This window comes from Cheilinus undulatus, linkage group 2, assembly GCF_018320785.1.
Source record: "Cheilinus undulatus linkage group 2, ASM1832078v1, whole genome shotgun sequence".
NCBI classification, from domain to species: Eukaryota; Metazoa; Chordata; class Actinopteri; order Labriformes; family Labridae; genus Cheilinus; species Cheilinus undulatus.
The window spans coordinates 54,664,000-54,681,589 of NC_054866.1; the positions used below are offsets into that span (position 1 = coordinate 54,664,000).

Genomic DNA, 17,590 nt, shown 5'->3' on the forward strand with positions numbered 1-17,590 from the left:
GTGTAAAAATATTATCTTGTTTTTTAAATGAATTGCTGGAATTAGTGGCCTGTGTGAATTAAATAAACGAGGGCAACAACACGCTCGGCGGAACCTTATGTGGCGTTTCAGTTTCACTTCGTCAGAAATGTTTCGGCGCACAGCCAGCGTTAGCTGGACAGTTAAACTGCTCCGGAGCAGGCTAGAGTTCAGACGTCTACGTCACCATGGTAACTCCAATGAGTCACGTTGATGGAATGAAATTCTTACTAAAAAAGCCAAACTAACCTAAGAAAGCCAGCCTGAAGCCCTCATCCGCTTTCATGGACCAGCCCTCTGCTTCTAGTTTTACTTCCTGTTGTGACTCAGATCTGTCCTCCGTGTTAAAGGTAAGAGACTCTTTTAACAGTGTTAAAGACTGACAGTTGAATTTAAGCAGAGTAAAAAGAGCTGTATGCTAACAGTTAGCCACTGATTCATAAGCTGCTCTGACTGCAGTAGCAGTACTGACTCTCACTTAGCATACAGGCTAAGCTAACCATGCTAACATGCTAACAGAGCAGCTGTGGACAGCAGGCTAGACGTGCTCTGTTTGTAAAGTGTCTCCAGATAACATTTGTTATGAATTGGTGCTGTTTGATCCAAGTGGATCGATAGTGATCAGTAAAAGCAACAACAGATTATTTTAGCTCCATCCATCAAACTAGCGCCACGCCTTAACTGAACCTGGACTATTGCCACCAACACAACGCTCCTCTGCTCTATTTATAGCTTCTTTGTTTTTATGGTTACCACATACCTGTCTGAGCAGCAGACAGGTATGTGGTAATGTTAAAATTGGACATTTATTCCACCCAAATGTGGCTCATATTGTGACACACTTGGATGTGTAAACATCAGAGAAACAGAAAGGTGGACTCTGGTCAGAGAAATCCTCTTCCACTGAGTCCAGGTCAGCGTTCATGTGAATCTGCATTAGTGCCCCACAGGTGGAACATCACTAACTGAGTGGGTAACTTCACTCATGGTGTTCTACTGTCTAAGCACAAAAGCAGCACTAAAAGCAGGAACATGCTCTAGAAATGAATGAAGGAAAGTAAGGGCAGTAATGACCAGATGAATGGACGTGTGCCCAGCTCTGTGAATAAGTCTGCTACTCTGATCCTCACTGCTGATTGGTTTAATACATAAAAATCAATCAATATTCTATTTAGAATCAGCTGATTGGTTCTGCTGATGTTGAGCTGCAGTCTGAACTTAAAGTCCCCTTACTGGTTGGAACATGGTCCATGATGAAGGTGAGCTCCTCCTGTAGGTGTGTGCAGGTAGATGAGAATGACAGTGATGATTATGATGATGAAGGTGAATCAGTAGCATCTTCTCTCTCTGTTTCCTCCACAGCTGAAGCTTCAAAGTCTCTGTGACTGGATGTGACTTCAGCAGCTGAACTCCATCAGTGTTGTTGTAGTGACAGAGTGCAGCTCTCCCAGTAGGGGGCGCTCTGCTATGGATCAGTGTGAGGACCCAGAGGAGGGAGTCCCTCCCTCTACAACCTCTCTGTGTGGAGAACAGGAAGCTCTGAGGTGAGATGGAGATCTCTGACTGTCCATGACTCTTCTCCATGCCACGGCTCAACACTCACATCATCATCATCACCACCATCATCCTCCTCTCCTACTGACCACCATCTCTCAGTAACTAATAATGTTGTTTGTATCAGGATGAAGGAGCAGAGACCAGACTCTGCTGGACCCAGCTGTGTGTCCATGAAGAGTGACCAGTCTAAAGACTTTGTTAACACTAAGGTTGGACATCCTCCTGATGGAAGGTGAGAGTTTAAATCTAACATCAAATTTTCCAACCTTGTTTCTGATAGTCTCCTGTCTTGTCCCAGACTTCATGGTGTGGTTTCAGACTCTTCAGTATTTAGATTCAGCAGCGTCATCAGAGTTCACCTGTAATAGAATTCAGTGTTGGGTTTATAAGGAGTTATCATGATGTTTGCTGTGATGATGGCAGAGTAATTTAGTGTTTACACTTCACATTATTTTAAGATTTATGTTGGGTTTTTGTGCCTTTGTTGATAGAGGAGGACAGAGTCAGAAGAGAGGACGAGAGAACGGGGAGAGACATGTGGGAAAGCGCCAAAGGTCAGATTCAATCCCAGGCTGACGGTGTACATGGGGTTTGCCTTAAACCACTACACTACCTGCACCCCTAGTTTGAATATCTAAGTAAAATATAAGATGAATGAATTTAATCCCCATAATCAGAGATGCTGTTCCTCACAAAAGCACAAAAACACAACATGATGAATCAGAGTAATTTTAAACTGTGAACACAAAAGATTCAGTGCGTTTTTTTTCCAACCATTAGCGCGTATTCAAACATGAATCCAGTTATTGCAGATGGAACTTAATGAGCAGAGGTCTAGTTTATTTCCTTCTATAAACCTCATCATTATTCAGTTTTCCCAGAGTTCCCTTTTCTTCCAGTCTTTCTCCCACATCTCTGTTCATGTTCACAAACTTTCTCCTGTTTCTCCACCCTCAGATTTCACATCCTTTCTGTCTGAACAGGTATTACTTGGTCTCTGTTTCCACTGTCATGCTGATGACTTCCACATTTACATCAAAACCCACTCCACACTAACCAAGTCCCTCAGTGAAAACGTTTGTTTATTAAGGAGACTAAAGCCCAGGCCTCCTGTGCAAACATTATGACTTTATATGCCATAAAGTTTTCATCACACACCTGCCCAGGTGTTTCACTTTGACAGTTCATTATTTGACAGAAGATAAATAATAAAATGAGTTTTAACTGGTACATAAATCTTTGTCCTTCTGGCTTCCCTGGCTTTATCTACCCTATTAAAAGTTAATTCTAAACACTAAATTTGCCCGAGAAGCACAAACTAAACCTAAATGAACAATTAAAGAAGATTTACATTGACAGATCTCTGTGTGTCTGTTAGTAAAGGAGAATTAAGGGTCTAAAAAAATATGGTTAACAGTCAAATTACAGCTCTCTATACATTACATTTTCTTCTTTAATAGTTCCTCTTAATGTGAATATGTAGTTTTAAGTTGCTCAGATATCATTCTCTCTGCTCCAGTGTTTCTCAACCATGCTCAACCAAAGAGCCAAATTGTTGAAAAATACCTTTGCAAGAGCCACAATGTAAGTGGTTAAAGGTAGCAAAAACAGCTTGAAGTAGCAATAAAGATAAGTTAAAGGCAGCAAAAACGGTGAAAAAGCAGCAAAAATGCTTGAAAAGCAGCGAAAATGGGGAGATAAAGTGAAAAAATGGTCAGAAAGTAGCAGAAATGGGTGAGAAGTAACAAAAAACAGTTGCAGGTGGCTAGAAATGGTCAAAAAGTGGCAAAATCGTGGCAAAAAAAGTGAAAAGTGGCAAAAATTGGTAAAAAAAAAGATTGGAAACGAGTGGTATGTAATGGCTAAAGGTAGCTTAGTGGCAAAAAATTGTGGAAAAGGGCAAAATGGGACAAAAGGAAAGAAATGGTATTTAATGGCAAAAGGTAGCTTATTTGGAAAAAAAAGTGGCCGCAAATGGTAAAAAAGGGCAAAAATTGGATAAAAGTGGCAAAATGGGCAAAAAGAAGATGCAAAGATAGGAAAAAAAGGGGCATTTAAAACCTGTTTTCCTGTCTTTGTGATTTGTGACTAATGTGAGGGGAGAGGAGGGGGGAGTTATGTTACAGGGATTTTATCACTACTTAAAGATGTGCTAGCCATGTTACCCTTACTTATCTTTTTTCTACTCCTATTTTATACCAACTACATTTTACAGGGAAATGTGTGTAAGTACTGACTTTTACATGTACTGCTGGCCAAAGAAAATCAATGAAAAGATATTAAAAAAAGGGGGTATTTATTGGCAAAAGGTAGCTTAAATGGGCAAAAATGGTGAAAATAGCAAAAAAGTTTCCCATTTTTAAGTTTTTTTCTGGGGGAATAATATTTAAAATTAAGACATAAAAGAGCCACAGGTTGAGTCTTGCTGCTCTATCTCTGTGTATGACTGTTCTGTTTTCAGTCTTGTGTTGATCTCCAGCTTGGCTCCGTTGAACTGAAACAGAGAGTGTTGTCGTTTGTATTCATTATGTCACCAAATCATTAACAGGCCGGTGATACTGTAGATGATTTTTCTTAGTTTTAACTACCAATTGTTTCATATTTAGCTCTGTTTGAGCTATGCTTAGAGTTAGCTTACCAAAATATTTTTTGCAGATATGACGTATTCTCTTTAACCAATCACTGAAAAACATTTTTTAACCCCATGTTTGCTACAGATGCTAACAGGAAAAAAAAAAAAAAAACATTTGCTAACTGCCATTAATCATCAAACAGCATCCAGTTTGGATGAAAAATATGACAAGGCATTTTCCCTATGTGAGCCTACAGCCTAAACCTAGAGCCAGTATAAAATAATAACACTGATATCAAGTGGTGAAATCGCTAAGAACACGAGATAATATAACAGTGGATGGCGGAAATGATCTCCAGTAATGGAAAACAAGTGTTACTGATCATGGAGAACACTGTGCTGACTCCAAATTTCCAGTAAAATCCTCAACTCCTCATCATCCTCCGGGTTATCAAGACTTTTAGAGCTGTCACTATGACAGACGTATTCTGCGGAGGACTTTACACCTGGTAGGGGGTAGTTGTAAGAGTTAAGTTAGAACTTAAGCATACGTTTAAACTATCACTGCTGGTGCAACACCTTAAATGTTAGGAGAGCATAAATTCTGTCGTAAGTAAGAACTTACGTTCAAACTAGGCTATGTTTGAACTTACGCACAGCTGGTGCAACCCATAGCTGGGGGCTATGTTGTCAGGGGAAGGACCAGACTAAGAGAGGTTCAGCAAAAACCCTTATGGAGCGGCATGGAGAGATTGTCGTCATTTGCCTGCAGAAGGATACTAGGGCACCCCCCCGAAGCCAGACCTGGAGGGTAGGCTGGTTGCTGGGCTTATCTCCACAGGGCTCGTTGGGTCCAGCCCTAACAAAAAACATGGAGCTGCCGCCCTGTGGGCCCACCACTAGGGCTTATTTGGGGTAGGGTGCTTTGCAGGCTGGGCAGCCAGCAAAGGTGGGCATTCTGACCCTTAGCGTCAGAGACTGGGGACATGGAATGTCACCTCTCTGGCGGGGAAGGAGCCAGATCTGGTGCAGGAGTTGTAGCGTTACCGGCTAGATATAGTCCGGCTCAACTCCACGCATGGCTGTGGTTCTGGAACCAAACTCCTGGAAAGAGGCTGGATGCTGTTCTACTCTGGAGTTGCCCAGGGTGAGAGTCCCAGGGCAGGTGTGGGTATACTGGGGGACTTAAACGCCCATGTTTGCAAAGTCAGACACACCTGGAGGCGGGGGGGGTATTGGGAGGAAAGACCTGCCTGATCTGAACCCAAGTGATGTTTTGTTATCGGACTTCTGTGCTAGCTATGGAATGGCCATAACAGATAGGGCCTGACTGATAAATCGGTGGCTGATTTACTAAGCTGATTATTGCCTTGATGTATAAATACAAATAATCACCTCAGGAAGGGGAGGCAGGGTTTGGCTCAGGCTGTGATTAGCTGGACTGGAGAACTGCTGACCCAGACTGGGGATATTGTTGGTAGGTGGGAAGAACACTTTGAGGAACTCCTGAACCCCTTTATCGTGCCCTCCTTGGAGGAATCAGAGTCTGCTGATCCAGTGGAAGACTCATCTAATTATTTCTTTGATCAAGGTCATTGAGGTGGTCAAAAAAAGCTCCTCGGCGGCAGGGCGGCAGGTGTAGATGGGATTCGCCCTGAGATGCTGAATGCGCTGGACGTTGTTGGGCTGTCTTGACTGTAACACCTCTTCAGTGTCACATGGAAGACTGGGACAGTACCTGTGGAGTGGCAGACTGGGTTGGTGGTTCCCATTTTCAAAAAGAGGATCGGAGGGTGTGCTCCAGTTAGCGGGGTATCACACTACTCAGCTTCTCAGGGAAAGTTTACTCTAAGGTGCTGGAAAGGAGGCTCCGACCAGTTGTTGAACCTCGGATACAGGAAGAACAATGTGGATTCCAGCCTGGCCATGGGACAGTGGACCAACTCTTTACTCTTGTAGGGCTCCTTGGGGGGGCATGGGAGTTTGCACATCCAGTTTATATGTGGTTTTTTTTTTTGGATTTGGAGAAGGCTTATGACCGTGTCCTGTGGGGGGTAATGTGGAGGGTACCGCAGGAACATGGGGTCCCATTAGGATACTGTATAACCAAAGTGGGAGTTGTGTCTGCATCCTAGGCATAAAGTCGGACACGTTCCTGATGCGTGTTGGCCTCTGCCAGGGCTGCCTCTTTGTGATTTTCATGGACAGGATCTCAAGGCCCAGCCAGGGACAGGAGGGTTTTCATTTGGGTGATCTCAGATTTCCATCTCCGCTTCTAGCAGATGTTGAGGTTCTGTTGGCCTCTTCAGCGAGGGACCTCTAGCAGGGACCTGGGACGGTTTGCGTGCAGAGTGTGAAGTGGTCAGGATGAGGGTCAGCACCTCAAATTCTCCAGAATAATCTAACAAACCAAATATGGATCTAATACTTTATCAACACATCAAATAACCTTTTTCAGACTGAACAGGAGACTTTCCACTGCTGATGTCAAACCAATCCATGTGTTGGTCTCACCATCCATCTTACCTTTACTCTTTGTCATCAGAGTAAATATTGATTTGTATCTAGTTAAATATCTCTGCTGTTCAGCTCTATGATGATTGGATGTAACAGGTAACACAGCTGAGAATGAACCAATGGCTGTGAAGCAGCTGATTCAAGTCAGACAATAAAACCATGACCTCTGTGCTCTGTGTGTAGTCTGTCTGGCTGTCTGATCTCTCTGGCCTCATATCACTGAGGTGCAGACAGACACTCTCTCTCTGTTTCTGACTGATGAACTCTGGTTCTAAACTGATGCTGGGTTTAAATGAAGATGTATGAAGTAGATTCTGATCTGGTTTCTTCTTCAGGTTGGACCATGGTGGACTGCACAGACTGACGCCTGGTCTGAGGAAGTGTGAGTTTATTTATTTATTTATATATTCATGTATGTCTCTGGGGATGGGAATATTTTAGAATTCTGACATCTTCATTTATGCAACCACAAAAACCTGTAAATGGGAATCAAACAAAACCATTGAATCTATTGGGTTAAAATGACGGGTCCATGTAAATCAATATTAGTGTTCAGGATATCTGATTGAAAGGTAGCTGATCTTGAACAGCTGATATTTATTAAAAGTGCATGATCAAAAATATCATGAATAATACCAGGAGTCCACGATCTGACTGACGTCAGTGTTTATTTATCGACTAAAACTTTGACTACAAATGTTAATCGACTGCATTTTTTTCCATGAGAAAGACTAGGCTGGGCTCAGCCAAAAGTAGATCCTTAATGACTAAAACTGACTAAAAGTAAGTTTAGTTTGCCCCTCTACACACTGGAAAGTTTATTTCATTGTTTTGCTGTGGCGCCCCTTTTTGGCCATTTCTTTATTCTTATTAGTGAGTTGAACCTTTAAGTTAAGAGGAGCCATAACATTCTTCCAGAACAATTTCATTTTTTGCTCAGCATCTGACACTTTGCACCTTTGATTTCATAGCTTTGCTATAGTTCCACCTAAAGTAAGAAATTGGTAGCACCTCTTACGTTAATGTCTTCAAAGTTTTTTTTTTTTTTTTTTTTTTTTTACAGTACAAAAATCATCCGTGCTCTTATCACCTCTACATATCAACACTGTCCTTTGTCATACTGTCAACAAGCAATACTACGTCACATGAAAAGTTCACTATGCTCATTCTTTGACATGATGAATGTCACCACATGGGTTTGCTGGTTCACTAACACTCAACAATTCCTACATAGCCACGGTTGTGATACATCCCAACGTACACCGGGGTGCGAGGACCCTCCGGTGCTGCTTACTGCCCGAGTTATTATTAATAAAACTAAATATAATGCTTCTAATCATGATTGAAATCATCTCCATCATAAAGTATTGATCTAAGCAATATTGTCTTCCCCTATATCTCATCTGTAAATCCATGGATCTGTTTTAAAACTGGATCTGTTGCCCAGCCCTAAACTGCATGATTAAATGTCAGTGCTGTCAAACAGGATTCAGTGCTGAATAGTAAATGTCAGTTTGATTGACTCTCAGTAACTGTCAGTAAAGCTGTTTGTGAATGAACAGATGATAGCCGTCAGCTGTGTTGTGTCTTGTTCTCTCCATCAGACGCCTGTGAGCCGAGAGTGGACACCAAAACGGTGAACGGATACCTCAAACTGTCTGACGACTACAGGACGGTGACATGTGTGATGGTGGATCAGTCATATCCTGATCATCCAGACAGATTTGATCACTGGTCTCAACTGCTGTGTCGGACTGGTCTCACTGGTCGCTGTTACTGGGAGGTCGAGTGGAGAGGAGACGTGGATGTATCAGTGAGTTACAAAGGAATCAGGAGAGGAGACACTGATGAATGTTTGTTTGGACATAATGAACAGTCCTGGAGTCTATTCTGCTCCGATAAAGGTTACTCTGTCTGTCACAATAACAGAAGTACAAACATCTCCTTCTCCTCCTCGATCTCTGGGAGAGTATCAGTGTATGTGGACTGTCCTGCTGGCTCTCTGTCCTTCTACAGCATCTCCTCTGACACACTGATCCATCTCCACACCTTCAACACCACATTCACTGAACCTCTCTATCCTGGGTTTGGGATCTGGTCTTTTGGTTCCTCAGTGTCTCTGTGTGATGTGCCGGTCTTGGAAACACAAGATCAGCTGATCTTAAGTGAGCTGAGTGATTATCAGCTGACTGAAGATGAGCTGACTGAGGATCAGCTGACTGAGGATCAGCTGACTGAGGATGAGCTGACTGAAGATGAGCTGACTGAGGATCAGCTGACTGAGGATCAGCTGACTCTGTGAAGCTGATCCTCTTAAACCTTGGAAAAATTCTGATTTTAAACGTTTGATGACTTTAACCAGGAACACTGGCTCATATAGAACACCTCTAAAAGAATCTTCTATTTTTCTTGGTTTTTATTTCTTTGATGTTTTGATGAATGCTGTCATATATTTTTGAATAAAGTATTTTTGATCTTTAAGGAGAAAATGTCATCATTTCTGTCCTCAGTTTAAACCACGGACTGTAGAAAATATTGGACCAAGCCTGAGTGACGTCAGCCGTTTGGTTCCTGAAGGGGGTGTCTGAGTCCAATCCACAGTGGCGCAGTGCACCTAAAGTTGTCAACCTCAGAAAATTGTGGCCGTAGCTGTCATTAAACTTGCCTTTTTAAAGATGACCCGCTATTGCAATGTTCTTTGGGCTGACGCCATTAATGGAAAATTTGTCCAGGGAAATGGTTTATGAAACTTGGACATACAGTGCCGTGAAAAAGTTTCAGCCATCTTTCTGATTCCTGAGGTTTTTTGCATATTTATCACCCTTGAATGTTTCGTATCATCAAACCAATTTTAAAATCTACACAGACAACCCAAGTAAATAGAAAATGCAGTTTCTAAATGATGATTTTATTTATCAAGAGAAAAAACAAATACAAGCCTATCTGGCCCTGTGTGAAAAGTAATTGCCCCCCTCGTTAAATCATGAGTTAACTGTGATTAACCACAGTTCCTGGAAAGCTGAGTTCAGTTTGACTGGCCACACCCAGGCCTGATTACCGCCAGATTTGTTGAATGAAGAAATCCCTTAAATAGAAGCTGTCAGACAAAATGAAGTAGGCTACAAGATCTCAGAAAGAAACACATGCCACCATCCAAAGACATTCATGAACAAATGAGAAACAAAGTGACTGAACTCTATCAGTCTTGAAAAGGTTACAAAGACATTTCCAAGGCTTTGGGACTCCAGTGAACCACGGTTAGAGCCATTATCCACAAATGGAGAAAACTGGGAACAGTGGTGAACCTTCCCAGGAGTGGTCAGCCAACCAAAATGACTCCAAGAGTGCAAAGATGACTCATCCAGGAGGTCACAGAAGAACCCAGAACCACATCCAAAGACCTGCAGGCCTCACTGGCCTCACTTAACTCATTGAGTGCCATAGACGTAAATATACGTCAAAGTGTTTTTTTGGCGGCTGGCACAAGGGGGCGCTCTCACGCTCCCTGTGAGTAATTTTGGGGCTTCTGGGATACGTAGTCGGAACACTACAGTCAGAAGTGACGGTAGATCAAACGTCACAGGTGGACACCCTGGGGTCAAAGGGCAGAGCGATCGTTACTGAGGTAATCTAAGCTAAAAGTTCTAACTTAGACGCTGGAAGAAACTTTAAACTTTTGTCTGAGAAATCGCTTACTCACTGAAACCGACACTGAACTTAACGACAGTGAATCCAGGGATCGGTGCTTTTATTGATCTGCCTCGGCCGGCAAAGAGGCTAAAGAATGCTGCAAGGTTCCCCCCTGTGCGTCGGAGAAATAAGGCAGCCTCTCGCCAGCTGGATGGATACAGCGACAAGCAGGAGAGGACATGGGCGTATAGGGGGGTCCCATGGAGGCCGTCCAGTTCCAGAATGTGAATGGCATAGCAGTGACTGGAAGCATTGTTATTTATTTTAAAATAAAATAACATTTGTAATACAATTTTCAGATGTCTTTCATGTCACTGAAGGCAAAATTATAACATTCGAATCATTGTTTTGCTTGACAGACTCTTTCACAAAAATGCCTTTTTCTCAGCTTTCTAGAAAAAAAGTAGTATTTTTGGTGAAACTAGCCTCTATTCAACTTAAGATAAATCAAGAACGGAACAAGCTACAAACAAAAATTTTGTCCATGATGAAGTAGAGACTTTCTTCTTTCATTTGAGCTATTTGGTGTTTTCAGAATCATAGTACAAAATATTCTGTGGTTCTTGAAAGATGATTCAAAATGGCCAAAAATGGCACAAGGCACTTTCCATTTTATAAAAGGGCTGGCACTCAATGAGTTAAGGTCAGAGTTCATGACTCAACCATAAGAAAGACACTGGGCAACAATGGCATCATGGGAGATTTCCAAGATTAAAACCACTGCTGGCAAAAAAGAACACGAAGGCTTGAGAAATATTCTGTGGATTGACCAGTCGAAAGTAGAACTTTCTGGAGGGTGTGCGGCCCGTTACATCTGGAGTAAAAATAACAGCATTTGATAAAAAGAACATCACGCCAACAGTCAAACATGGTGGTGGCAGTGTGATGGTCTGGGGCTGTTTTGCTGCTTCAGGACCTGGACCACTTGCTATGATTGATAGAACCATGAATTCTGCTGTCTACCAGAAAATCCTGAAGGCCAATGTCTGGCCATCAGGTCATGACCTCAAGCTCAAGAGCTCTTGGGTTCAGCAGCAGGACAACGACCCGAAACATACCAGCAAATCCACCTCTGAATGGTTTAAAAAAAAGAAACTAAATGAAGGTTCTGGAGTGGCCAAGTCAAAGTCCAGACTTAAATCCAACTGCTGGAAAACCCTCCAATATGGCTGAGTTAAAACAATTCTGTGAAGAGGAGTGGGACAACATTCCTCCACAGCGATGAGAAAGACTCATCCCCAGTTATCACAAATGCTTGATTTCAGTTATTGCTGCCAAGGGTGGAACAACCAGTTATTAGGTTCAGGGGGAAATTACTTTTTCACACAGGGACAGAAAGGCTTGGATTTGTATTCCCTTAATAAATAAAATCATCATTTAGAAACTAAATTTGCTATTTACTTAGGTTGTCTTTGTGAAATATTAAAAATGATTTGATGATCCAAAGTTTAAAAATATGCAAAAACATCAGGAATCAGAAAGGAGGCAAACACTTTTTCACATCACCATAAATCACACAGGTAGATTGTGAATGTAGAAAACTTGCTTTGTAAAGTGTTTTTCAGAGTGGAAAATGGGTATTTTCTGTGACCCACAGAAGACCCATAAAGATGGATATTTGTACTCAGCAGGACAGAGGAACAAGTTTAATCACAGTCACAAAACTTCCATGGACTCAACCAAAAATAAGAGTCTTACATTTGGCATGGATCTTAGACAGTTTTAGTCCATACAGTACAGGGACCAACAGAGGCTGACATGTGATGAAGTAAAGAGATAAAAAGACTTGCAGTACTTTGGATACACCTGTCATATCATACCTGTTCTGGACTGTTCCAAATACAAACCCAAACAAAAAGTTGAAGAGAGAAGCCAGGTGAGGAGCACAGGTGCTGACAGCTTTCTGTCTGGTCTGTTTGGATCCAGAGAAACAGACTCTGAGGATCCTCATGTAGGTATACAGAATGAGAGTTACATTACATGAGGTTAAGATGGAGGCAGAGATGAGCTCGTAGATGTTATTCACTGCGATGTCATCACATGACAGTTTCACAACTGAGAAGTAGTCACAGTACACTTTGTCAATATTGTTCCCACAGAACTTCAATGGGGCAAATAGTGACGTCTTAACAGTAACGACCAGGAAAGGAATCAGCCAGCTTGCTGCAATGAGAGAGAAGACTTTGTTAGTGGTCATTCATGCGTTATACTGCAGAGGAAAGCAGATAGAGAGGTATCGGTCATAAGACATGACGGATAACATCCAGAACTCCACACCTCCGTATGAGTAATAACAGAAAATCTGCAGGAAGCAGAAGGAAGGAGAAATGGTGTGAATGTCTGAGAGAATCTGAACCATCAGAAGGAAAAACAGCCCTGTACTACCATACAGCTCATTAACAAACAGGCTGCACAGAAACATGTACATGGGTTCATGTAAGCTTCTGTTTAAAACGATGACCACAACAAGCAGAACATTAGAAAGAACTATGAACAGATAGAGGAGCAGAACAGTGATAAAATACACAGATTTCAGCTGTCCACTGTGGAAGTAAGCAGTGAATGTGAAGAAAGAAATCTGAGTGGAGTTTCCCATCATCTGTCTACCACCTTTGGGATCAGTCATCACGGTTAAAGGGGAAGAAAATCAGTGTAGAGCTAAATGTTAAGAACCCATAGGAAGCCTTCAGTTTACTGTCATCAGCAAGAATATTTAGATCAGCAATAAAACCAAAGTTAGAGTCCAAACATCAACGTGAGATGATCTGTCTGAGTGTTCAAGGTGGTCCGCTCTCTGGTCTGAAGAGTCTCGTCTTAAACCTCTTTACTTTAGTGACGTGGGGCGTTCACCACAAACACTCTGCTCTGCTCCCCTGACCCTCTCATGTCCAGGGACCGCCACAATATCAAGTATCAACAACACAATCAGAGGGACTAAACTATTATATTTTTCAAATAAGAATAATGATAAAGATTAAAATCACTGAAAGAGCATATTTGTATAATTTGGCATTTGAAGCACATTTGAAATAAGACAAATTAAGATGTGACCGATGTAGAAACTTTCAGATTAACTCCATCATTAGGGGCTCAAAAGTTTTAATTTGGACCAAATAACAAATTTAACTTAATAAAAAAAAAACAAAAAACAATGAATCCTAATCTACAGGAAGTGACTGCAGGAGTATGGAGGCCACAAACCCATGGACTTCATGAGATTCAGTCCCCTAAAAAACCTTCCCAGACATGACTAGGGAGGCCTTTCTACAATGGCTGTGGGTCTTTGTGTCATTAGTTTCTGGTTTCATGGATGAAACTGATGGCACAAAGACCCACAACCATACAGGAACTAAAGGCACAAAGACCCACAACCATGCAAAAACTGATGGCACAAAGACCAGATTGGATCGGAGTGACTGTGACTGTTGGGTTATCATCAGAGTGACTCTGTGACTGTTGAGTGGTCATCAGAGTGACTCTGTGACTGCTGAGTGATCACCAGAGTGACTGTGACTGTTGAGTGGTCATCAGAGTGACTGTTGAGTGGTTATCAGAGTGACTCTGTGACTGTTGAGTTGTTATCAACTACCAAAGTTTCTGGGAAAATGTTAACAGACAGCTCCCAAAATTAGGGAAAATTTTATGTAGATTAACAATGAAAATTCCTGAATTTAAAAAAAATTCCGTCACGCACCTTTTTGTTTTCTAGTGCTTTCATAAACTTTGACAACAGAAAAAAGACAATGTCCCTTTAGACTTCGTATTTTCACCAGCACATAATAACTTACCAGACACTCTAGATAGAGTGTTTCATTTATCTGTTGCATGGATTTATTATCATTAATCTGGAAAAAGATTCCGTCACATTCCTGATGGACCAATCAGATGAAATGTGGTAGTATACATGGGCAGCTCCAGAGCAGACTAACAGGTGAATGCCGCCGTAGTTAAAGTGTGGATTGAACTGATGAGGAGGCCAGTTGGGGGAAAAGCAAAAACATCTTCTTCACCAAGAGAAGCCTTCACTCTGACTCTTTGCTCCTGTATTAATAAAGTGGAGCAATTCTGACAAAACAGCTGCTTTTCTACAGCTGCATTTGAGCTAAATGTTTCAGCAGTAGCTGCCAGTATACACCGGCTTACAGTACAACTCAATCCACCAGCAACTCTCACACACTCATGCTGAAGCAGGTAGAAGAACAGCACAAACATCTTTTCCATCCTGAAAAACTTTCAGTGTTGTTCTCTGCTCTCTCTGATAAAAAATAAAAAAACCGTGGTCCAGTTCAAATTAAACTGCCACCACAGGATAGCTGCATCTGAGCTGACTGTGACACTGGTGACAGTGGTTGCTAATGGCAGCTAAACCCTGCCCTTAGCTACCGCCTCGTTCTCCTCTAATGATCCTGATTGATCCAGAGGTGGAGGCAGGTAAATCCATCTGCTTTGCAAGGTTACATAATAGAGACCCACCTGAAACAGCTCTGCGACCCACTTTTGGGCCCTAACCCACTAGTTGAGAACCACTGCTTCAGTGGATGAGTTTCAAAGAGAAGTTATTGGTGGGCGTAAACCTCACACCAAATGTGATGCTAACCAGTCTGTGTGGATCTGCCTCCATGAGTGACACAAATCAAAATCTTTCTTTTAGTCCCAGAATTTTTGAAGTTCCAGTGACATTACTGCAGCACACGGATTCTTAAAGCCCAGGTTTTCCTAATTAGAGCTTGGCTGTGGACCACAGGGATGAGGATTTATTACAGGGGTGTCAAACTCCAAATCCAGCCCTTGGTACAGTTACACTCAGCCTGCGAGATCATATCATATTCTTATTATACCTGGCCTTAAAATATGAGGTCTGCAGATTTCCTCTTGCATAAAAATGTAAACTTAGCCTCGATGATATCAAATATCCTTAAGACATAAAAATGTGAAAAAAATAAAGAGTAAAAATAATTACATTAAAAGAAATGTGGGAAAAGAAATGAATTTGTGTTTTCACTTCATATTTTCAATTTTGCATTGCTCAGTTATGACTGCAGTCTACTACTTGGACTTTTATTTCATATTCTGACCTTTTCAACTTGTAATTTTGACTTTTTATCTCATATTTTGACTTTGTAAAATAAATTACCATAACTATGCAGATGACACACAGCTCTACATTTCAATGTCCCCAGGTGACCATGGCCCCTTACAAGCACTGGGTAAATGTATGGAACAAATTACTGAGTGGATGTGCCATAATTTTCTTCAGTTAAACAGAGAAAAAAACTGAGGTAGTTGTTTTTGGACCCAAGGAGGAATCTCTAAAAATCAGCATTCAGCTCCAGTCACTTCAGTTAAAAACCTCATACCAGGCCAGAAATCTGGGTGTTATCATGGATTCAGACCTAAATTTTAAAAACCACATAAAAACAATTACAAAGTTAGTGTATTATCACCTCAAGAATATTTCTAGGATTAAAGGACTGATGTCGCAGCAGGACCTTGAAAAACTGGTCCATGCATTAATTTATGTTACAATGAAGTCGGAGACCACTTTCAAGACTTCAGCAACTGTTAACTACCGTAACAGTTGCTGTGTTCGATTGTACTCAGAATTTGGAAAGAACAGGGTCAGAAATTCAGACTTCTGAGTTAAATGTATTTCATTGCCTAAGCTTGGAAAACATGGCTGGCCGCAGTAAGCTGATGTTTGTTTGGATGTTTTTCGAGGATCAAAAATTCCTTCTTGGGAAATATATTAGCTACTTGAGGGAGAGAGAGAAAGAGAAACGTCATATGCTGTAAGTATGACTTGAACGCACCAGCAAGGGGAATCCTGCATGCATCATTGAACTTATACGAGCATCAAAACGAGCTGTGCAAAGGCCTGTAGTGTAGTAACACAAATGCTAAATTAGACGAAACATAAAAGTAAAAGTTGAGGAGAAAGTGACTGTTTAGCTCTCACAGTGTGTGACGCCATTTTGCTATCACGTCATTCCGACCAGTCAGAGTCCCGAGCTCAAGGGCCGTTCTATTGTACTGTTCCGATTCGGAGGACGCATTTATCAGAGTTCTGAGACGATTCGAACGCGGCAATTATCTTTACTGGTCTGCCTAACAAGTCAGTCAGACAGCTGCAGCTGATCCAGTTCTCACTAAGACCAAGAGAGTGGACCACATCACTCCTGTTCTGACGTCTCTGCACTGGCTCCCTGGCTCTCAGAGAATAGACTTTAAGATCCTCCTGTTAGCTTATAAAACACTGAATGGTTTAGGCCCAAAATACATCAGAGACCTTCTAGTCCAATGTAAACCATCCAGACCGCTCAGGTGGTCTGGTGCAGGTCTGCTCTGTGTCCCCAGAGTCAGAACCAATCATGGAGAATCAGCGTTCAGTTTCTCTGCCCCATATATCTGGAGCAAAATCCCAGAAAACATCAGGTCTGCTGAAAGTTTGAGCTCTTAAATTCAGGTTGAAGACTCACCTGTTCACTGCTGCCTTTGACTAAAACACTTTATCACTTTTCAATTTTTCTATTTTCATTCAAACTCTGCACTGTAACTTTTACTTTAATATCTGTGTTTTTATCTTATTTGCTGTTTTTAATCACCTTTTACATGCTTTGTTTAAAATACTTTCATTGTCTTTCTTTTTCCCCTTTGTATTTTAATGTCCTGTGTGAATCACTTTGAATTGCCTTGTTGCTGAAATGTGCTATACAAATAAACTTGCCTTGCCTTTGTCAATGTATTAATTTCACTTTTTATCTCAAATTTTTTTTTCAGCTTTTCAATTTATGATTTTGACCTTTATCTCATATTTTGACCTTTTAGGTGCACAATTTTAAATTCATATTTTTTGCCCTAACCCTAAACATGATTGTGACTTTCTTTTTTATATATTTACCTTTTAAAAGCATCATTTTAACCTATAATTTCATATGTTGACCTTTTAAACTGAGTTTGACTTTTTATCCCAGATTTTGAGCCTTTTAACTAGTCATTTTGACTTTTTAAATCTCAAAATCATTTATCATCAGTGCTAATTTTCCCCATAATTTATTTCTGGTGAAAACGAGGTTGACAGTTTGGTTGAATGTGGACCCTGTTAGGCCCTCAGGTTAGACGTATAGAGCAGAATATTACTCATCATTTAATCATGCACTTGTTAAAAGGCCAACATTAATTTCAGCATTAAAGGAAGCACTTCAGTTACCTGCTCAAACTTTTGAAATCATGTTTTTG

The 17,590-nt window shown here is 41.3% G+C and overlaps 2 protein-coding genes across 4 annotated transcripts; one reads left to right on the forward strand and one right to left on the reverse strand.

Annotated features, from left to right (window-relative positions):
• The first annotated feature begins 142 nt into the window (after positions 1 to 142).
• Positions 143 to 9,104, forward strand: LOC121516185 (stonustoxin subunit alpha-like). 3 transcript variants are annotated; one of them, XM_041797295.1, is made up of 6 exons: positions 143 to 368; positions 1,381 to 1,562; positions 1,700 to 1,807; positions 2,067 to 2,129; positions 7,000 to 7,046; positions 8,269 to 9,104. In XM_041797295.1, exons 2-6 carry the CDS (start codon positions 1,486 to 1,488, stop codon positions 8,964 to 8,966), a joined length of 993 nt encoding a protein of 330 aa, XP_041653229.1. In that variant the 5' UTR covers positions 143 to 368; positions 1,381 to 1,485; the 3' UTR covers positions 8,967 to 9,104. The 3 variants fall into 3 exon arrangements, with proteins under 3 accessions (XP_041653229.1, XP_041653248.1, XP_041653238.1); XM_041797304.1 differs by lacking the exon at positions 143 to 368 and adding an exon at positions 1,192 to 1,277; XM_041797314.1 differs by lacking the exon at positions 2,067 to 2,129.
• Positions 9,105 to 12,029: 2,925 nt separating this feature from the next.
• Positions 12,030 to 12,953, reverse strand: LOC121527163 (olfactory receptor 11A1-like). Its single transcript, XM_041813952.1, is given in 1 exon segment — positions 12,030 to 12,953. A coding segment is annotated over 1 exon segment (924 nt).
• Positions 12,954 to 17,590: the final 4,637 nt, after the last annotated feature.

What these genes read in the sequence shown, in the direction of transcription:
- LOC121516185 (XM_041797295.1), top strand. Translation starts at nt 1,486, where the DNA reads ATGGATCAGTGTGAGGACCCAGAGGAGGGAGTCCCTCCCTCTACAACC. An exon ending in GGACATCCTCCTGATGGAAG is followed by an intron (nt 1,808 to 2,066) that starts GTGAGAGTTTAA and finishes CTTTGTTGATAG; the next exon opens with AGGAGGACAGAGTCAGAAGA. An exon ending in GACGCCTGGTCTGAGGAAGT is followed by an intron (nt 7,047 to 8,268) that starts GTGAGTTTATTT and finishes TCTCTCCATCAG; the next exon opens with ACGCCTGTGAGCCGAGAGTG.